This window comes from Poecilia latipinna, unplaced genomic scaffold, assembly GCF_001443285.1.
Source record: "Poecilia latipinna isolate Pla-1442-1.1 unplaced genomic scaffold, P_latipinna-1.0 Scaffold88, whole genome shotgun sequence".
Lineage (NCBI taxonomy): Eukaryota > Metazoa > Chordata > Actinopteri > Cyprinodontiformes > Poeciliidae > Poecilia > Poecilia latipinna.
Window position 1 is genome coordinate 111665 of NW_015112704.1, and position 21829 is coordinate 133493.

Genomic DNA, 21829 nt, shown 5'->3' on the forward strand with positions numbered 1-21829 from the left:
AGTCTAACCTTTGTCTGTCCAGGAGTCGGACCTGACCTTCAGGCTGGCCAGTGGCCTGGTGATCTGGCAGCCCATGTGGGAGCACCGGCAGCCCGACATCCCGGCCTTCACCACCCTGATCAAACCGGTCCGGAATATCGTGACAGGTAAACACCAAGACCAGAGGGGGTCTGTTCTCATTTGTTCATGCAGGATCATAACGGGCTCTGTTCTGTCCCACCAGCTAAGAGGAACTCCCCAGTCAACAACCAATGCAGCCCCCAGGGGTCTGCCAACCAGAGTCCCCTGGTGAGTCAGTGTTTAGCTGCTCTCTCGTCAGATTCAGCCTGACGGTTCGTCCCCTTCTGGTTCCTGCCTCTGGGATTCATCAACGCCACATGTCAGCCCTCCTTCCTGTCTGTCTTATCTGTTTGTCTACAAACCCACAGGGCTTCCAGGTGGTCTGTGAAGCCAGCCAATCAGATTCCTCCTTCCCTGCAGCAGGTGAGCAGAGCTGTCGCCGTGCCAACTCGGTGGAGAAGGGAGGGACGTCCCAGCAGCCCCCGGCGGCCAAGGGGCCCTCCAAGAAAAAGTGAGCACCTTAACCTGAAGTCCAACAGAGTTTAATAACAATGAGCTGATGTTCATATTAACATCATATTTGATTAGTTATGATACGTTGTGGTACATTTTATACATCAAAATGTGAGTATTTTTGTCATGTTTCTCCTTGTGGATCTCCTACTGCATTAGGATTTCTGTTTTTCTGTCATATTGATTCAGTGTGAACTGTACACTCACACTCTGATCCACTCCCATAATATTCCTTGATTGAAAAAAAAACATTAAAAAATGTTCATGTTCAGAGTAGAAGGTTATTCTAATCAGGGTTTTATTTTGGTTTTTGACCTGACTTTTAGATCAGGGCCTGTTTATTTTAAATCCGGAACCTCCAACTGCTTCTCAAGAAAAGCAGGTGTTTCCATAGCAACCAGAGACTTTCTACCTCCTCCGGTAGACATGGCAGCCGTTTTCTAATTTTATATGATGAGGCCTGGAAACGTTACACCAGCAGAGTAATAGTCGGAGAACGCAACCATGTTGGCGGGGAGAGAAAAATGAGCCCTTCAGGCTTCCGTCAGATAAACTGCTCAGCTTATATTAATAGCTGTTCTGTCTCATCAGGCAGACGCAGAGGCTCTTCTCTCACTGTTCTCACTTTAACCCACATAACCAGGGTAATTATGCTCAAGTAATGTCTGACGCTGGCATCAAAGCTGGGGAGAATCTCCATCAATGAGGAAATATTCCAAAATTGTTTATTTTTATTTATTTATTTTTTTGTATTCCATGAGGGTGTTTTTGTTTTTCCAAGTCTGTCACATCAGGTTGGATTCATTCATTTGATTCAGAACCGTGACAATCCTACAAATCCAGGTCTTGTTTATGGGCTGTGGGGGTCCTGATGTGTCCGTCCTGCAGGACTCAGGTGGGATTAGAGGCTCCGTCTCCGTTTCCTCATCAATCAGACTCCCGTTTTTATCCCTCCTCCTCCTCCTCCACTCTGCGGCCGTTCCCGGCGTGGGCCGATCCTCGCCGTTCGCTCCCGTCCTGTCCCGTCCCCGCGGCGCCATCCGCACCTCTCCGCTGCTGATGCGGAGGCAGTTTCCATGGCGACCCCGGCTGCTGCATCTTCCCCCTTGTGCCAGGGACTGTCGTCACCGGGTCTCCGTGGCAACCTGACAACAGCAGAGGAGGGAAGGAGAAGGCGTCGTCCGCTGCTGCTCTCCGCAGATTATCCTGGCCCTCCCTCTGTCCCTCGCTTCCCTTCTTCTGGTTCCCAATATGTTTCTCTGCAGCGAGCGCTGACCTTCATCCAGCTTATTTATAGTGGACTCACGTAGGCCAAGGCTCCGTCTCCCCCCCCACCCCCCGTCCCCCTGCTGCTGCCCAGAGGATGCTGAAGGCGAGCTTTGCCCTTGTTCTCCGTCCTCCTCTGATGGATTATTAATGAGGCATTGTGGCAGGAGGAGTGGACAGTTTTGTTATTATCCCCGTTGACTGACCAGATTTCTAGATTAAAGCAGTGAGAGTTGAAGTGAGACGGAGCAGCAGAACGTGAGTCTGGACAGCAGGAGCTGAGCCGCGTCATGCTTCGTCCCGTTAACTCCATCTCCAAATGGAACTCTTGTCTCCCAAAATAATCCCGGCCATGCAGGCCAGTGATGTGTGCTGTGATTTCTCAGAGCTGTCAGCTTCCCCTCGTTCTCGTTTTAACCAGATTCACCCCATCAACTGGCTGTGATCAGTGCAACGTGCTTATAATGGCAGGTGTGGTCCCATAATACCAGATTGTAAAGAAAATAGAAATAATCACCATCCATCTGTTCTTCATATCTGTTCAGAGGAATGTCCACCAGGTAATCACTAAATAACTAAATATTTAGTGAGGTGAAAAGAAAAAAAACATCCAAAATTGCTGGTTTCTGTCAAAATTCAGTTATATACATGGAGAAATGGCCGTATGCAAAGACATTAAAAATCAAGTAGCAAGTTTGTGTGTTAACACAAAGCCAACCAGGACAGATGATGGGAACAAGCTTCAAGAACATTTTATTACATGAAGTTAGAAAATTGGGAGTAGATACAAAACTACCTCATTTATAGCATCATTCCCACCAGCCGAGTTCAGCTCGTTTTAATCCAACTCCGGTCCATTTATCTTGAAAGTCCGGTTCGGTTGGTGAAGTGTGAACGCGGAATCGAACTCTAAAGTGAACTCTGGTCCTAAAAACCTCAGTCTCAGTTTGGTTGAAATTAACTCCAGTACATTTTGAATGCATATGAGAACACCAAGCGGACCAGAGACCGATCCAAAAGCAGGAAGTGGATTGCAGCGCATTGTATTTTGGGTAAATACAACCAAAAAAAACGAGCTAGCCTAGCGCTAGTGGGAGAAAAGGTTTGTGGTCTTTAGCCAAAGACAGAAGAGAAATCCTCCACTACTAAAATCTGATGCCACTCCATTTTTCTTTCCATTTTGTGAAGAATGAAGTGTCGCTCAGTGTCTTCTTCAGAGGGTTTTGTGTTGTTTCCTTCGGTGGTTCTTGGCGCAGCGCCCGCACAGACAAGAAGGCGGCGTTCAATGTGTTTGGTTGGTTTGACTCAAAGCAGAGAGAAAAATAAAACCCTCAGTAGCTGGAAATGGAACAAATGTTTCAGTTTTGATCCTAATTGAACCGAGTCTACCAGAGTATCAGGGGGGAAACCAGCGATGATGTAACCGTGGTGATTTAGGAGCAAAATGGTCTTTGATGTCATTGCTTTCTTTATGACTCTGCAGCCAGACTGGAGGCTTTGAGGTCCTTTTCGCTTCTCTAATGACTCAGCTGGTCTCAGACATTGATGATGATATTGATCTGACCGAGCCTGTGGTTGCATCAACTGTTAAGTCTCTGTTCCTCCAGGACGTCAGCTCCCGCCGGTCTGCCGGTGTCTCTGGCGCACCGCGCCCGGTACGCCACCTACTTTGACGTGGCAGTGCTGCGCTGCCTGCTGCAGCCCCACTGGACGGAGGAGGGCGTGCACTGGGCCCTGATGTACTACCTGCAGCGTCTGAGGCAGATCATGGAGGAGAGACCGGAACGGAACCCGGAACCCCTGGTCACCCCGCTGCCCCGCCCTCGCAGCAGCTCCATGGTGGCTGCCACGCCCTCGCTGGTCAACACCCACAAGACCCAGGTAGCAACGGCAGCCAATTACCATCGTCAGATTTAACAACAACTTGATTGATTGAGGCTTTGTTTTGCTGTACAGGATATGAGTCTGAAGTGCAACGAAGAGGGCAAATCTCTGAGCACCGAGACTTTTGCCAAGGTTTCCCTCACCAACCTGCGCCGACAGGCCGTCCCAGACCTGTCCTCTGACCTGGGCATGAACATCTTCAAGAAGGTCAGCGCCCCAGTTTGACCCTACAGCAGGGTTCTGTAGTCTTTAGCAGCACCACTAAAGACTTCTGGTTGTGCTGCAGTTCAAGAACCGGCGGGAGGACCGGGAGAGGAAGGGCTCTATTCCCTTCCATCACGCCGGTAAGAAGCGGCAGCGGCGCATGGGCGTCCCCTTCCTGCTGCACGACGACCACCTGGACGTCTCGCCCACTCGCAGCACCTTCTCCTTCGGAAGCTTCTCGGGCCTGGGTGACGAGCGGCGGGGTCTGGACCGCGGCGGCTGGCAGGCCACCATCATGGGTATGTCATGACGCTGCTGACCTCCAGTCACATTCTCCTCCAGTGTTTCTGTTCGGGGTAACTGACTTGTTCAAGTCTTAGTTCTTACACTTGAAAACCTTAAATAAGACGAAACGTTTAACACTCCAGTTACTTTAGTAACCTAAAGTAAAAGCTCAAAGGAAAGGAGATGAAATGATTTGAACCAGAAGGTTTTCAAAATTGCTGGCTTGTGTATTTTGAAAGGAAATTGTAATAGTAGAGGAGGTGATGTAGTGCTTGTTTATGAGCTGCAGTTACACAGATTGAGATTTTCCAGCTCGTCTAGCCTCCAGCAGCATCTGCTGTTCAGGTTTTTCTTCAAAAACAGCATGTGAATCCCCTCGTGTTTCCATTCCTTTCCAGGTAAATTCACACGCAGAGGCAGCACGGACACAGCTGCCGATGCCGACAGCCTGAGCGCCAAGCACTCCCACTCCCACCACTCCCTGCTCAGAGACATGCCCGACCACTCCAACAGCCACAGCGACAACACGGTGAAGGAAGGTGAGCCGGGATAACGGCGCTAAACAGGGAGGAGCTACTGGCGGAAACCGTTAACATGTCAAGGTTTATTAAGAAACAGAGTCCAGGAGTCGTGTTGTTTCACCGTTAATTAGATCCGTTAGAAGATGGCGGATGTTTCTGTCTCTGCCGGGTTACGTAACGCAGTTATTATTGAGACAAACACACACAGATAACAGGCCTGGTTTTAGACGCAGAGCGACACTCAGAACCTGGTCTGAAGCAGAAAACAACTCCACTGATCACTTATTTTTGTTGTTTTTGTTTCTATACCATGAGAATCTATGGAAACCATTAGATGTTTATTTATAGAAGTTATAAATAAATAACAGGAAAATTAATAAATAAAATATTTTTCTCAATCTCTTTTTTTTAATCATCATAACCATGTAACTCATCAAGCGATAATAAATGCTAACAAGAAAAAGGACCATATTCTTTTCAACATATCAGGCACCTTGATGCAACCTGAAATTTGTTAAACATTGTTAATTTACCACCAAGATTATTTATTTTTTGTGAGATTTGATGACTTTGATTTAAAAGGAAAATAAAAATAAGTAAAGAGGTTTGTAGCTCTCAAAAATAGGGCATAAATATCAATAATAATTCCAGTAACTGCCTCTAACTGGCCAGAATTTGAAGTTCAAGTTACTCACAGTTTTTTGTCGGCCAAAAAAGTTTAATGGACTGATTAGAAGTTTCTTCCTATTGCCTTTAACTTTTAATTTTCAGCTTGTGAAATTGTTTTTCTTTTAATAAAAAAAAACAAACAAATTGGTAGAGGTGTTTATAAAAATAATAGAAGTTATAAATAAATAACGGGAATAGTAAGTAGAGCAGAAGGTACTGATCACTTATTACCGTTGATTTGTTAATTTGGGCTTTTTTCTTCAGTTTTTATAAAAACTGATGGTTGCTTACGTGTCATATATAATGTTTTGGTAATTATTAAAAATGGAAGAGAAAGGGGGAAAATTCAGTCGAAGAAAAACCTTTTTGGGGATGTCATGCTGTATGAGTTGGTGGATTTGCATTAAAACACTGAACTGTTTTTGTGAAGTGCGATCTCAGATCTCCACCATCACCATGGCGGCGTTCAACACCACGGTGGCCTCCTTCAACGTGGGCTACGCCGACTTCTTCACCGAGCACATGAAGAAGCTGTGCAACCCGTCCGCTGCGCCCGAAATCCCCGTGGAGCCGCTGGCCTGCAGCAACCTGCCCCGCAGCCTCACTGACTCCTGCATCAACTACTCCTGTCTGGAGGAGGGCGAGAACATTGAGGGCACCAACAACTTCGTGCTGAAGAACGGCATGCTGGACCTAACGGTGGGGAACTAGCCGGACCCTGAACGCATCTCCTGACGGCACCTTCCAGCGGCATAATGCACTTTCCCTTTTCCCGCACCAGGCCGTGCTGCGGGCGCTCTACGCCGTCCTCGCCCACGACATCAGCTCCAGGATCTGCGACGTGTCCCTCAACATCATCGACTGCCTGCTGCAGCTGGGCATCGTCCCCGGCATGGGCAAGAAGCTGTCCAAGCCGGACAACAAGGAGAACCAGGAGACCCGGGCCAAAGACCCGGCCGGCCAGAGCCTGGCAGCTGGCGCCCAGGGTGGCGGCCCGCTTCCAGGAGCCGGTGGGGGTGGAGACGGAGGTGGAGGAGGGGGGAGCGGCGGAGGCAGTGGGCAGGGGAGCAAGGATGACGTCAAGAATAACAAAGAGAATGACAAAAAAGTGAGTTCAGAGATTATTCTGTAGATTTTAATCTCGAACACTTCCAAAGGATTATAAGCCTGGCAGGCCACCAGGCTTTACTTGCCAGGCTAAGCAGGGTTTTACTTATTTTTTATTTTTTTTTTTTATGTTTCCCTTTTTTTAAGACTTCATGGTTGATGTTTAGGTATTGTCAGTAATGTCTTCCAATAACGTGTAATTACACTGCAAAAACACAAAATCTTGTCAAGTGTTTTTTGTCCAGTTTCTAATGCAGATATTTTAGTTTGCTTCATATAAGAAAAACAAACTTACAAGTAGCTTTTTAGCAAGATATAATTCCTTAATATTAATGAAATATTGATTGTAAAGTTCTAGTTCTATTGGCAGATAAATTCATTTATAATGACATTTTTTTCCATGTTATAAGTGAAATAATCTGCCAATGTAACAAGAACTTTTTCATCAATATTAGGAAATTATTGACTTAAAACAAGCTCCAATGTCTTGCAGAAAAGCTACTTGTAAGTTAGTTCTGTCTTATTTCAAGTGTATTAAGATATTTGCACTAGAAACTGGACAAACATATTTGGTAAGATTTTGTGTTTTTGCAGTGTACCTGGTGAAATTTTCACTGTTCGAGTCTACTTTGAAAGTTTCACCTCAAAAACACGGTGGGCTGTTGGATGACTGACTTAGCACCGCTACCGACGGGCAAAGCAAGTTTTCTGGGAGAAAACCTGACTTTGTTTTCTTCATCAGGAGGAAGAGGGTTCTGGTTTCAGCACCCACCGCCTGGCTCTCACTATGCTGATCAAGATAGTCAAGTCTCTGGGCTGCGCTTACGGCTGCGGGGAGGGCCACCGAGGACTGTCAGGAGACCGCCTCAGGATGCAGGTTGGACACTTGAACTCAGCTGATTATTTCCCTATGAACATGGAAAACACTTCATGCTTGATATTCCCACAGTTCTTTATGATTGTATATTTTATCTTTCATTGCAGGCCCAGAACTGCCTGACTAATCTGTATAAGCTGGACAAAGTGCAGTTTCGCCAAACAATGCGCGAGTATGTCAACAAAGACTCCCTCAATAACATTGTGGACTTCCTGCACGCACTGCTGGGCTTCTGCATGGAGCCCATTACTGACAGTAAGTATGTGGAGTATCTGAGTGGGATGCAAGCCCTCAAAACGTTTGCATCAGCCTTGATTCCAGATGCAGAAACTGGATAAAATTGAGCAGCACAAATATTAGTGTGACATTATTTTTCTACCATTCGTTTAACGGAGAACACGTATGCAGGATTTGGTGCAAAAAGTCAGGAATGAAAACATGCTCACATGTTAACATGCTACAGTTTAGCAGGCATGTTAGCATGCTTACCATCAAGTTTAGTTTGCTAACTTCTTAGCACCCAATAACTGCAAAAATACTATGCATTCCCATTCACATTCAGCTTTTCAAGAGCTAATTATTTAAAAAATATATATACCTGGTGTTCTAGCAAGTTATAAAAGCATGCAGATATATTTCTGCAACAAATATATTCATTTGTTGCAGAAAATTGCTCATCACATTAAGACAAATATGCTAATGCTAGATCTTAGGCTAACATTAGCTTTTGAGTGGAAAGAAGATGTGGAAAAAATAAAGCTAAGGAATAAAAAATGCTCACAAATGACTTTTTAAAGTGAGACTGACTTCTTAAAGTAAGGTTTGGAACAAAAAACATGTTATTAAAATATGGTGGTAAGCATACAGCCTGGCTGGGGCCTGTTTATTTTTATGTTTTTGGTAAAGTTTAACATAATAAACATTTTTATAACTTGATTTCATTTTATTACAAATTTTAGCCATAGACAAATCTGGATAAGGCTATATGCACGTACGTTTACAGAAGGCAGGCTTTAATTAAACTACTACAGAAAATGGATTTTAAAAATACACTAAAGTAAGATATATGCTGAAAGTTTTTTTTAATGTGTAAGAGAAAAAGACCCCAGAATAATATTGTAGAAATGCTAATGTTAGCATAAACCCAAAGTGTGTAAAATTTAAAATAATCCTCGCTACATGAAAAGTTAGAAAAAAATATTCCAAACTTAGACATTAGAAATATTTACAACACAACATAAAATGGCACATTAGGGAGTGTGATATTAAGCTGAGCTTAAGGGTTTCTGAAAATAAATAAATAAATAAATACAATGCTGCATTAGCAAACGGCAACAGTGTGTAAAGCTTGGGACCATTAGCTTGGCTAACAGCTAAACCATCATTAAAAATAATCATAGCTTAAACAAGGACTTCTTTAAAATGTAACAATTTTATCAGATACTACTCTGATACATAAAATTGCTAATAATATTAAGGTTTGTAAAGTTTGAAACAAGATTTATCTCAAGGTATTTAAATTTTTAAGGTATATAAAGAGCAGAAAAAAGCATAAACATTGTAAACACTAAGATAAGCCTTTCCTGAAGATTTAGAAAAAAGAAGACCACTCCCCTTTGCCAGAGTTTTGGTATTATGCCAAAGTAGCATGTTAGCTAAACTGGTCTCAGATTTCAGTTTCTGGAAGACAGATTACTCTAGAAGTAATATAACAGTGATTAAATTAGTATTTGTCCCTTTAGAAGGGCCTCAATAACAGCTAGCATACTAGGAGTGAACAAAGCTAAATGTTTGACCTTGCTGTCCCACCCTGCACCTTGACTTTGCATTCCAGCCCTACCTGTGTCTGTGTGTATCTGTCTTCCCCCTCTCCTCCATCCACTTGTCTTTGCTTGTCATGTTTTTGATGTTTTCCTCCTGCTTACTTTTTCTTCATCCACTTCAACTAGCCGAATCCTGACTTCCTTACTCACTCATCCATTCTGTACACTTGCCAATTGGAAGCTTCTCCCATTGCATTGCTGTTCTAACAGTGGCTATGAGACACATTGAACATGCCAGTTTTGAAATTTTCAAGTATTTTGTACATGGTACCGTCATTTAGTACAAAATACTCCGCAGTTGGCAAGTTGCAGAAGCAATGAGTGTTTGATTGATGGAAAGTGACCAGGGCACCTTGTTCGGTTTCTTTTGTTGTGTGTTTTATTTTTGACTTGTGTGCATCTTGGGGTCGCCTCCTGGTGGAGGTGGGGTGCCATGTCCTTTCTGAGACCACCTTACATGTCTGTGCCGGCCTGATGTCAATCAACTTGTGCCCCGCCTCTTTTCTCTTGCAGAGTACGGCAGTGCAGGTGAGAGGTCCAGGAGGGCGAAAAAAAGAAACATCGGTAGATACACACGATTAATGATTAACAACAGTCAATAACATAAGCAATACGATGATTTTACTCACCCAATCAGACCCTTCCCTAGACACCGCTTTCATCGCTGCACCCCTCACTCTGTCCGAAAGTGACAAACTCGCCTGCAACTCCTAAACTTACACCTGTGTGTGTTGAATCTGGCTTTTTTTTGCAGTTTCATCTAACTGGACCCAGACAATAAGCCCCCTACTCTGTTTAAAGCAGGCCTTAGTCACTTGCATGTATCCCCTACCCAGAATCCTTTTGATTTTGCTTCTCCCCCATATGCTTTATGAACCCCTTTCCTTTGCCCCTGCCTCCTTTCTGTTGTATGGGCTCACAACTCCAGCTGGTCAGTATTGTCCCCCTCCCACTCCCATCCCGCCGACTGAACCGGCTCCTGTATCATCCCCGGTCTCTCCTGCCTTCCTGCTGCTTCCAGACAAGGCGGGCTTCGGCAACAACTTCGCCACGGGGGACAACAAGTCGCTGGCGCAGAACATGGAGGCAGTGGTGGTGGGCTGCATGTTCAAGTCCCTCATCACCCGCTGTGCCTCGACCACACACGAGCTGCACAGCCCAGAAAACCTGGTGAGTGGGACGGGAAGTCAATCACTATTGGTTTTATCACGAATGAACAGAAAGATCCTGACTTACTGCTTTACTCGGTGATCACAGTGTATAATCGGATCTTATTTTCCATAAACAGACCACTTAGTACCGACCGAAACAATCAAGGTACGAACCACTGCTTTGCTTTTATGTATCGCCTTATCAAAAGACCAATGTCAAATTTAATTTTAAGTTTAATTTTTAGCTAAATTTGTTATTTGTTGGTATAGCAGAATATTTGACGTTAAATTATTTATTTAAATTATTTGACTAATTATTCTTCCAAGATAAATACTCCAACACGAAGCACTTCAACAGAAAACATAGAAACATGATTGTTTTTTGTTGTTACTTCATCCACCTGCTGTATTGGTTTCCCCACCAAGTAGCACTAAAGTCTTACATTACAGAAAATATGAAAGATGTGTTTAAAACTAGAAACTGTTAACAATGCTGCACACTTGAACTCATTTTTTATTATTTTGAAAAGTGGAAAATTCTGTTAAATTGATTTGTATTCATTGTGGTATTAACTGGACAAGCTAGCTTTAGCTCCTATGTATACAGTACCAGGTATTGCACCAAGTTAGCTTCAGCTTCGGTAAGTAACACAGGTACCTAGCTTATAGCAGCTATTCTTCCCCCACTTTGTCTGGAGGAATGAAACAAAATGTAAATAGTTTAATCAGAGTTAAAAATATCAGTTGAAGATTATAATTTTCATTGTTGCCTGCTGTCCCAAATAGAAGAAATAGTCTTCAATACTACACTACATTTAGCTAGTCTTCGTAACATGCTAACATTAACTAAGAGGCAAACAGTACCACATTAGCTAAAATGGGCTCATTAGCACATTGGCCACCATTTGTTTAGATGTTTTTAGCATATTGGCTTGCAACACCATATTAACAAATGAGTGAACATATTAGCTAATATTCTACAATTAGCTTACATGAACATTTAAACCAGCATTAGTCATTTAAAATGGAATAAATAAAAAAGATGCTCTCCAAGATTTACAGCTCCATTTTTATTAGCTTAAGTTTAGCGCTGTTGTTGCTAAACAACATACGCCCAGGTAATGGCGGGAATAAATCTAAAGGTTAGCCTTCCAATCTTTGCCGTTATGATAGGCCAGGTCCTTGTCAAACTCCAGTCCTCAAGGGCCGCTGTCCTGCAGTGTTTAGATGTGCCACAGGTAAAAAACAGTGAAATGAAATGGCTTAATTACCTCCTCCCTGTGTAGATCGGTTCTCCTGAGCCTTGCTAATGACCTAATTATTCTTTTCAGGTGTGGTGCAGCAGAGGCGCATCTAAAAGTTGCAGGACAGAGGCCCTTGAGGACTGGAGTTTGACACCCCTGTCACGAGAGGACCCAAATTTTGGTTCTCTCGTGAATGACAGGTTAATTAATTTAGACCCACCCATCTTCTATAATATTAGTTCAATATCACATTATTTTCTTTAAGGTAGGGGTATATTAGCTTATAAAACAATATTTCGACTAAAAGGCTCCTGTTAGTTCATTTGTTAGTGTAAATGCGTCAAAAATAAAAATAATACAGCTAGCGTATGAAGCTTTACTGTTTCATTTGACTGATGCCAAATCTATGCTTCTTTATGGAAGCATGGATTCCACAAAGAACGTTGTTATTTATGGTTCATAAATAGTAATACAACGATGACTAGTTTATGTTAAGGAAGGCTTTAGTCTGAACCGTAATAAAAAGGTGCCACAGGCTGAAACAGGTATTTTGATAAAGTCCAGAGAGGATAGCTGCAGAGAATTCATCCTGATCTGTATGGATGTGAGTAAACAACAAATATCTGCCTGAATGTAGCTCCATTCTCCAAAACGTTTTCTCATTCGCACTTCAATCTCACTCTTGCTTTGCCTTTGCAGGGTCTGTACTGCGATATCCGCCAGCTGGTTCAGTTTATAAAAGAGGCCCATGGAAACGTGTTCCGCAGGGTGGCGCTGAGCGCGCTCCTGGACAGCGCTGAGAAGGTGACTGCCACCAAGAAACCCGACGAGAAGGATGACGGCAAACAGTACGGACCAAGAAGGTAGTGACCAATCACTGGCTGGAGTCATTCTGAGAGACATCGTGTTTTCTCTAATCAATGCCGAACCACTCTCTTGCCTGTAAATGTAAACAACCTCTGTGTATCCAATCACAGTGACTGTTTCTCATCACTGCTTGGTTATTTTTCCTCATGTCTTGTCACCATCTTGTCTGAGTGAATGATTTGATGCTATCATTCTCAAAATAATGTGGCTAAACACTTGAGAAAGTCCTCTTTGTTTGCCACATTATTTGACTACACCAGCAGTGTCACATAAATATTATGAGTAATATTATTTAGTGGTAACAATATTTAGTCCAGTTACAGCAGATAATTCTGGCAAAGCTTAATAGCCGGTTACGTGAAGTGGCTAAAACACAAGGGAAATTTGTTGTTTAGCTCTGGCCCTGAGCTTTTTCCAGAATTTGTTGGCCCCTGTTTGATGACAAAAGTCTCATGTCAAAAAGAAGAGATGGAAAAAACAAGTTATTGTTGGATTTAAAACAAAAAAGTCCAATCAAGGACTGGGTTTGCAAATTAGTTTTGAGCTAGAAAACCATTATTCAAAACAATGGTTGCATTGTTTTCTCAGGTAACATTGTCTCATAAGTACAATAAACTCAACTTAAAAAGACAAGAAAAATTATGTAATGTCCCCTGTTTACCTGTAGGGGTATTGTAGGATAAACAAGTCCAAGATGTAAGCCAACATTATACCTCCAAGGTGAGGCGTTCATGATCATCCTAATCTTAAGATTCTTAAGTATGTGATCCACATCTCATGGCCAAAAGAACGAAAGCATTGCCTTTTTTGCTCAACATTTTGGACACCATGACAGACCCAAAGCTGTCTATCCATCTCTGGCTGACCCAGAGGGGACAGTCCACCTCCCTCTGATGGTCTTAACCTTGAAGGGGCTTCCTCTCATGGTTCCCACTTGGCTGCAAACTGTTCGTGTGCTCCTGGAAGGCTTTATCTTGAAGACACTAACATAATCACATCATCTTTGTAGAGCAAAAAAGTTTGGAAACCAAACATTCTTCTTTCCATGAATATGCTTTTAGATCATGAGAGGGACTAGAAACCAGGGACAGCCTTTGACAAGCAGTCATCAACAGATGGGAAATATGGTACAATTTTTGATAAGATAAAAAGACTAGACAGGTGAAAAGATTTCAAAATGTTAAACGCTCTAGGATTGTCTTGTTCAACATGTGTCAACAATCTAATGTATTCTACTGAGGAATATGGCAACAGAAGAAGAAATGCCTCTTTCCAGGGCTGGAAAACCTAACCGAACGTCATGGAAGAATGTGCTGTGGTTTCTTGAAACCATGGTTGAACTTTTGGGAGAAGCAACAACAATGAACCCCTTTGAATTTAATGTCCTATCCAAAGAGAAATCTGGCGGTGGTACAATCATGGTTTGACTTGTCCCCAGCTGCTGCAGCAGAAACCTGGCTTTACGTAAAGACCTACCAAACTGTTGGCATCTGAACCGTTATGAGGCCTTACCCGAACAGGTCAGCTCCATTCTGCGGTTACTTGTCCTGACCTGCTCCTCGCTGCATCAAATGAACTCATTTGGCGCCTTACTCAAATGGGCTGTGTTGGTATGTGTGTGTGTGCGTGCAGGTCTGAGGTGGGTGTGTCCGGGGAGAAGGGTCAGGTGTCCAGTGCTGCAGATGAGTGTCGCAGCTGCATCTCCAGTAGACCCCCCCAGACCCCCGAACAGTGAGTGTCCAGATCACAGCATCTCCATGAAACATCATCTCTGTTGATCCCAGCTACCATTCCAAACTGTCTGTGCTCTCCTTTGTGTGATCTCACGTTGTTGCCATTTTGGTGCGTAGGTATTCATACCCTCCCCTTACTGCCTTTCCTCTTTGTGCCCCTAGCGATGAACAGATCCCGGGTGCTCTGCTTGGCAGGAAGGACTTCTGGAGGAAGATGTTTAAGTCGCAGAGTGCCGCCAGTGACACCAGCAGCCAGTCGGAGCAGGACACCTCGGAGTGTACCACCGCACACTCCGGCACCACCACCGACCGACGCTCCCGATCCAGATCCCGACGCATCTCGCTCCGCAAGAAACTCAAACTACCGATTGGTGAGTCTAATCAACCTACAACCATCTCTAAACAGCTCAGTTTTATCTTGTAGCTAATGACCAAGTCTTCTTCGTTTCCATGACCATATCTCAATCTGATATATGTGCTTTGTGTCCAACGTTCGTTCATCCTGAGAGGTTGGGTCACTTCATCTCTTCAATCTGCTTTGTGTCTCTCTGTGTGCCTCAGTATGCCGTAGGACCACCTGCCTCCCCATCACTCGCTCTGTCCTACGTATGTGGACGCGGATCCATCCTCATGCAATGTTTTCACCTTCTCTTTGTCCCGTTTGTCTGTCTTCGTCTGTGTCCCATGTGTGCACGCTGCTCCAGACCGGGAGTTCATTTTTGTCAACTTTGTCTTACGCAATGGGCTTCAGTGCGGAACACCACTGATAATTAGCAAAAAATTCCCTCTTCAAAAGACCTTATTTAAGTAAATTCATGTTTCCAGTTGAAACTCTCTGTGTAAATCCTGTTTGTTGGATCCTGCATGCTAATGTGCATTAAGCTGAAAGTATTTCATAAAGGTTGTTTGAGTTGCATTATTGTCCTGATTGGTCCAGGAAACTGGCTGAAGCGCTCCTCCCTGTCTGGGCTGACCGATGGCGTGGAGGACCTGCTGGACATCAGCTCAGTGGACCGGCTCTCCTTCATCCGTCAGAGTTCAAAGGTCAGCCTCCCGGAGGAGCCCCTAGCTGTAGCCAGAAGCACACGTCGTAACATGTTTCACTTTTCAGGTGAAGTTCACGAGCGCGGTGAAGCTGTCTGAAGGGGGCGCTGCGGGGCCGGAGTACGGCAGGGACGAGGAGGAGAATTTCTTCAAGCGGCTCGGTAAATGGAGGTCTGGCAGGAGGAATCCATCCAAGCTTCACCACACAGAAGAGAAAGATGGTAGACCTCCCCTACCCTGGGGTGTCCCACGCTCCATCCTGCTTTTGTCTTTGCGCGCTCTCTCTGTCCTGTCTCAGTGGTGTCCTGTCTCGTCCTGTCTTTGGCCATCTGTTGTCCTGTGTCTCCTGGACAGCTGCTGAACTGAACCTTCTCAGCCCATCAATGTTTGGATCATGTTTCTAAGATGTTTTGCTACAAAAAGTTTCCAGAAGGTTGTGAACAACCAAACAACAATAATGGGGGCATAAGAGATGAACTAACCTGCATTGGCTCCATTTAAAATAGTTTGCAATTCATTAGTTGTATGTTAATAGTTTGAGTCTGGCTCATTGGGCTGGAAATGGGCCCCATATGGGATTAGTTGTGGGTCCCCAGATGGCCTTCCTTGTATGAGTTTAAAGAAGAATGGAAGCTGGCCACAGCTGGGAACAAAACACAACCTGCCTGAGTCCAGTAATTAGTTGCATATGAAAGGGGGCCCATCTGGGAAAGAGAGACAACATCCATCAAGTAAAGACACCTGGATGTAGATAGATATGGCAGTGAGCGACTGGGCTACAGGTGAAGCCAAGATGGCTTGGAAAGGGTCTAAAATCATTGGCCCCATTTGGGGTTTACTGCGTAGTGTATTGGTCCCAAGGTAATTCCTTAAATAGTTTCCCATCCAGGAAGTTTCCAAAAAGTTTTGTTTGGGTTCAATACCTGGTATATATCATACAAAATACTGGTTATTAGTTGTAATTATTTCTAAATGTTACCCATTTAGTTTTGAAGTAAAATTATGTAATTCAGGAAAAAAAATTTTCTAAATGTCTAACAATTATTGAGTGCATTAAGTGTTTTTGACTTTTTGAAACTTTTTGTGCAAAACCACAACGCTCAGGCGTGACTCCTTCCACAATAAGTCGCCCTTTAAATCCCAAGATGACCCAGAGCCTGAGTGCAATTTGTCCAAAGTGCCTTGTGTTGTTTCCTCCTGGTGAACCTGGACGTTGTCTCTAATAAATCATCTGTTGGAGAGCATCTCCCTGCTGCCGAGCATCTCCACGCCAGCTCTAGCATGACGCTGTCGGTGCTCCCTCTGTCTCTTCTGTGGTGACGTTGTGGTGGTATTTTCCAGCTGCTAGCTAAACGATAGTATCGTCTGCATACAGCTTTATCTCTGTGGGGCTGCGCTCACACTTGATCTGCCGTTGAAGGTATTTTCTTTGCATCATTTGGCAGCAAGTTGAAGCAGAAAAGGAAACGGAGTTCACGTGTTGGCTCAGCCCGTGGCTGTTTTCTCTCGCTCATGTTTTCATTCGTGTTCAATGTGCTGGAAGGCCACGTTACTTCATATAAAGTGATACCCTTGATGCAGTTTTCCTGTGAAACGCGACCTGCTGTTCCAGCACCTTCCATCTGCGCCCCGTTCTCCAGGACTTCATGGTTTCCAGGAGCGCTTAGCGGCCAGTCAGGAGGCCATGAAGAACAAGAATGTGGTCAACCTGGGCGCCATCCGGCAGGGGATGAAGCGCTTCCAGTTCCTCCTCAACTGCTGCGAGCCGGGAACCATTCCTGATGCCTCCATCCTTGCTGCTGCTCTAGACTTGGTACAAGCTTCTCTGAAAATAGTCAAAATTAAGACTGTTGGACACCTAACATTGTTTTTTTTTGTCAAAAGAGGTTATATCCATTGAAAGCCAGCTTCTGATTAGAATACTGAGCAGCCGCCAATGGAAAATGAGGAGAGTACTAGCTAGTGTTAGCTTTGGAGAGGCTAGTGTCCCTCATACAATATCTGTCATACATTAGATAATCCAATGTGACATCAAGCATAAACGTACTGTATGCTGAAACTGGCTTTTGATTAACACTTCCGATTCAGCAAATGGCTAAAGGGCGATTCCACCTAATTTTTCCACTACCTTCAGCAACTTTAATTTGCTTTAATTTAAAATCTTTAATGTGACTGCTCAAACATTTACAAGAATATTTTACATTGAAAGCAGATTAGTTAAAACCTAGTTTGTGACTAGTAAAATCTCTATTTGTTTTATTGAACTTTCATGGATCCATTTAACAGGTATAACAATCCAAGATATCAAATTTGGTGTTTATTAACTTTGATGTGAATATTTTATTAGCCAGACATTATGCACATAAATGTTGCTTCTTTAAAATGAGCCCAGATGTTATATATTTGAAGAATGAGTTCAATTTGTTTTATAAGTCTTTATTTTTTGTGAAATCAAAAATGTACTTAAGTAGACCTTTTTGGAAACGTATATATATAATTTATTACCATGGATACTATATTGTATAATATGCTCTGCTATTTTAACAGTTTGAACCTATAATTCTTTATGGTACATATTTTGTAGTTGATTGGTCAAAACATGTTTACATTAATAAAAATAAATGGATAGAACAACTTCATCTCCTATCCATCATGTTTCTGCTTGGAGAAACCGTAAACTGTCAAAAGTACACTCAATGCATCTAATGTATGATGACTATTGTATGACAACCATGTTCCTTGATAAAGTTTCCTTTAAAGAAGAACGTAGGAGTCGCAGGTAACGAAATTCCTGTGTCCAAGAAAATGACAAGGAGATAAGAGAAGCGTGCAAGAAAACTTGGTAAATTAAAATAGCAAAACCAGAACAAAGAACTGATAAGGACAAAGTGAGACCCTGTACACAGTCAGAGTTCAAAACCAGTCTAGGCATGCTAGCTTATCCTAAGCTAACGTTAATTAGTAGCCTCCTTCTCATTTGCCAGCAGAGGCTGCTCAGTTCCTGATGCTGGCCTATCATTAATCAGATTAGTAGCACCAAAATTAAGACTACTTAATTAAAAATTTAAAAAATAAAACCAAGCCAGACCAGTTCTGTTTAATCACTTTTTAACGTTTCTCTGCTGTTAGGAGGCTCCAGTTGTGGCTCGCGCTTCCCTGTTCCTGGAGTGCGCCAGGTTCGTCCACCGCTGCAACCGTGGCAACTGGCCAGAGTGGATGAAGGGCCACCATGTCAACATCACCAAGAAGGGCCTGTCCAGGGGCCGCTCGCCAATAGTGGGCAACAAGAGAAACCAGAAGCTGCAGTGGAACGCTGCCAAGCATTTCTGCCAGTGGGGAGATGTGAGTCAAACAGGATCAAACCGAGCTGCTGGTCCGTCCGCCTCCGCTAACTGTGTCTGTCTGCGCAGGCCATCGGCACCAGGCTGAGTGAGCTCTGTCACTCAGACAGCGAGAGCCCCGCCAACATCCTGGGCTACATCTACGACGAAGAGACCAAACGCAGGATGAGGAAGGAAGATGAGGAAGAGGACTACTTAGAGGACAGTGAGTCACATCCAGACTGCCTTAAGGAAACATCCAGAGCTACAGGGAGATGCTTTAGATCAGAGCGTGTTGATTTGTTTGAATGGCCTAGTTAAAGTCCAGACCTAAATCCAGCTGAGAATTTGTAGAAAAGTTTGGAAGTTGATGTTCACAGATACCAGCCTGGAGCTTTTCTACAAAGAGTTTGCAAAGCTGGTGAAGAATGTTAGCTGTTGCTGCAAAGCCTCGACTCAGGAGGGCTAAATGCAAACACACAGCACACTTTTCAGATTTTTGATTTGCATAATATGCTTAAAATGTATCGTTTTCAGTACAATACTACTCTGTGAAACATCCCATTAAACATCATTGTGACTTACTACCTCACTCTAAATCCCACTGATTTCTATAAATGTACATTTTAAAGTCCCGCATTTTTTCTTTTTTCAAACTGATAAACATTTCACTTTGTGGAAACTTTTTTTGATGGGGGAACTTTTTAACTAACTTATACATAAAAGCAAACTTTTTGCTGAAATGGGACAGATTTTTTGAAATTTTAAATCTGGAACTGCTACATGCTACTTAAAAACATTTCAGAAATGTAGTTTTTCTTTTATGTTGTATGATTCTGGTCTTTGTATATAAGGGAAAACATTCCAACTTTTAAGTCAGTTAATATTAGAGATGAAACTGGAACTTGACCAAAATTCTTCATACTAAAACTTGAAGTTCTTAAAAATGTATTTTGATTATTTTTGTTTGTTTTTTTAAAGTATTTTAATTTAAACCTTAAAGGGGCAGTATTAAGTAAAATTGACTTTTTTTGAACTTTCCATTATTTCCATCAATTTCAGGGCTTCCTCCTCACAGAGCAGCCCTCCACTCTCAGACTCCTCCTCTCAGCTCCTTCAAACTAGCCAGAAGCAATTAGTAAAGACATGGTGGAACTGCTGAGCTCATTATAGGAGCTACTTAGTGGTAAAAACATTAAAGGGTTACTCGTGGAGCCATGTTCAGTTGTGATGACTTCCTGAAGGCAGGAGTTCCTTAAAAAGACAGAGGTCCAAGTTCAAGGCATTAAGCTATGAAGTGAAATTTCAAATTTCTTTTAAGCCATATTTGACATGTATGGCAGTTTTATAACGACTGAAAGTAACATAGTTAAAGGATTGGGCTATAAAATGTCACTATGTGCCTGGAGAACACAAAATACTGCCCCTTTAATTCAAAAGGTTCGAGTTTTGAGCAATTTTTTGTGTGACCAGTAGATGGCAGCAACTGTCTCTTTCTGCCCCTTTAAAAGTTGTTCCAGTGCTGGTCATAAACACACAACTTCTTCATTTTCTTCATAACCCTTTGACCTCAGGAGGTCAAGAGTTTAGAATTTAAATGTGGCCAGATTAGAGGTTTTATGTGTTCATTGTGGCTCTAGGTGTTCTATCTTATGATGAACTTCAGTTTATTTGCTAACCATGGTTTTTGTCTCATCAGACACAGTGAACCCTACGAAGTGCGGCTGCCCTTTTGCCCTGAAGATGGCTGCCTGCCAGCTGCTGCTAGAGATCACCACCTTCCTGCGGGAGACGTTCCCCTGCTTGCCTCGCCCTCGGACCGAGCCATTGGTGGTCAGTCCTCAACCTCCTCTTCTCTTAATGTTTCCTGTATTAGCACCTCAGATGCTGTACTTGACACGTCATCTCCATGTGCTTCAGGACCTGGACAGCTGCCGGCTGCGTCTGGACCCGGAGTTGGGCCGCCATCGCTACGAGAGGAAGATCAGCTTTGCTGGCATCCTGGACGACGAGGACGGCCATGACTCCCTGAACAGCAGCAGCCACACGCTGAAGTCTGACACCACGGGGGAGGAGAAGAAGCCCCAGGAGGCTCAGGGTGAGCCACAGGGCGGTAGCACCTGTCCACCCCCCTGCAGACTGTTTTAATATCTCTGCTGCTCCTGTCGCTCCGCAGCTCCTGTCAGGAAGATCCGCATCGGAGGCTCCCGGCTGCTGCAGATCAAAGGCGCCCGCAGTTTCCGCGTGAAGAAGGGCGGCTCGCTGTCTTCTATCCGCCGGGCAGGGAGCCTGAAGAGCACCAAGCTGTCCCGGCAGGACTCCGAGTCCGAGAACGAGGAGGGGCTGCTTTCCCAGACGCAGAGCAGGGACACTGTCACCGACATCGGTGAGTCGGGGTGCAGGGGCAGAACAACGCCTTGGTCCTGAACCCCACTGGGTACAGGCTGATCAATAATCAACAGGTCTGACCTGGGAGTTTCATACACCTGGAAACCTGTGTGTTTGGTGAGATTTGTTTCTAATATACTCTGTAAAAATTAAACTCAGTGTCCCAAAAAGTGACTTAAGTCAGCTAACTGAGCCCCTCTCTGGTATTTATTGTTCATTTCTGTTCTTTCATTTTCAAACTTGGAAACTGGTAATAAAGAGGTAACATGTGTTCATGTTGATGTTGCAGGGAGTCCCTTCAGCACCAGTGAGCCCAGCATTGAGCCTGAGGGCCAGGGCTCAGGAGGAGCTGAAGACAACTACCACCGCAACATGTCCTGGCTCCACGTACGTCCGTCAGTCTGAGCTGCTGCTCCACAGCTTTGTTCTCCAGACGCTCTGATCTGTCTTTATGTCTCTGTCCAGATTATGATCCTGCTGTGCAACCAGCAGAGCTTCATCTGCACACACATTGACTTCTGCCACCCGCGCTGCTACCAGCACCACGGCCGCTCCTGTGCCCGCCTCGTCCGCGCCATCAAGCTGGTCTACGGCGAGTCGGTGGACAGCCTGAGGGAGGACAGCGCCTGTGGTAACGTCGGAGGACGTGCAAAGAAGAACAAGGAGGTAAGTAAGCAAGGAGAGCTGTTAAAGGAAAACAGAGTCGAGTGTTTTTAAAGCCGTTTTTTCCCCCTTCAGTGTTCAGATAAATCTTGCCTGAGAACTCCGTCCATGAAGAGGAAACCAACCGACTCCAACACAGAAGGGAAGAAAGACACTGGCATGCTCAAGTACATACGCAACCAGGTCAGCTGCTTTGCTCAGTCCAAGGAT

General features: G+C 44.0%; 1 protein-coding gene across 21 annotated transcripts in view; it reads left to right on the forward strand.

The window, feature by feature from the left end:
- The window catches only part of unc80 (unc-80 homolog (C. elegans)), a 49338-nt gene that overhangs the window by 3482 nt on the left and 24027 nt on the right, over positions 1-21829 (forward strand). For 8 of the 21 annotated variants that reach the window (XM_015023283.1, XM_015023333.1, XM_015023305.1 and 5 more), the window contains exons 5-31: positions 23-146; positions 224-288; positions 429-571; positions 3447-3720; positions 3796-3930; positions 4010-4226; positions 4611-4751; positions 5833-6101; positions 6184-6510; positions 7252-7386; positions 7494-7641; positions 9723-9773; positions 10138-10379; positions 12304-12467; positions 14104-14202; positions 14367-14575; positions 15142-15248; positions 15316-15469; positions 16889-17061; positions 18378-18590; positions 18659-18794; positions 20268-20401; positions 20489-20666; positions 20745-20954; positions 21246-21343; positions 21422-21622; positions 21695-21802. In XM_015023283.1, the coding sequence (XP_014878769.1) occupies positions 23-146; positions 224-288; positions 429-571; positions 3447-3720; positions 3796-3930; positions 4010-4226; positions 4611-4751; positions 5833-6101; positions 6184-6510; positions 7252-7386; positions 7494-7641; positions 9723-9773; positions 10138-10379; positions 12304-12467; positions 14104-14202; positions 14367-14575; positions 15142-15248; positions 15316-15469; positions 16889-17061; positions 18378-18590; positions 18659-18794; positions 20268-20401; positions 20489-20666; positions 20745-20954; positions 21246-21343; positions 21422-21622; positions 21695-21802 (4455 nt within the window). The remainder of the gene's footprint in view (positions 1-22; positions 147-223; positions 289-428; positions 572-3446; positions 3721-3795; positions 3931-4009; positions 4227-4610; positions 4752-5832; positions 6102-6183; positions 6511-7251; positions 7387-7493; positions 7642-9722; positions 9774-10137; positions 10380-12303; positions 12468-14103; positions 14203-14366; positions 14576-15141; positions 15249-15315; positions 15470-16888; positions 17062-18377; positions 18591-18658; positions 18795-20267; positions 20402-20488; positions 20667-20744; positions 20955-21245; positions 21344-21421; positions 21623-21694; positions 21803-21829) is intronic. The other 13 variants (XM_015023394.1, XM_015023426.1, XM_015023403.1 and 10 more) reach the window with 9 other exon arrangements.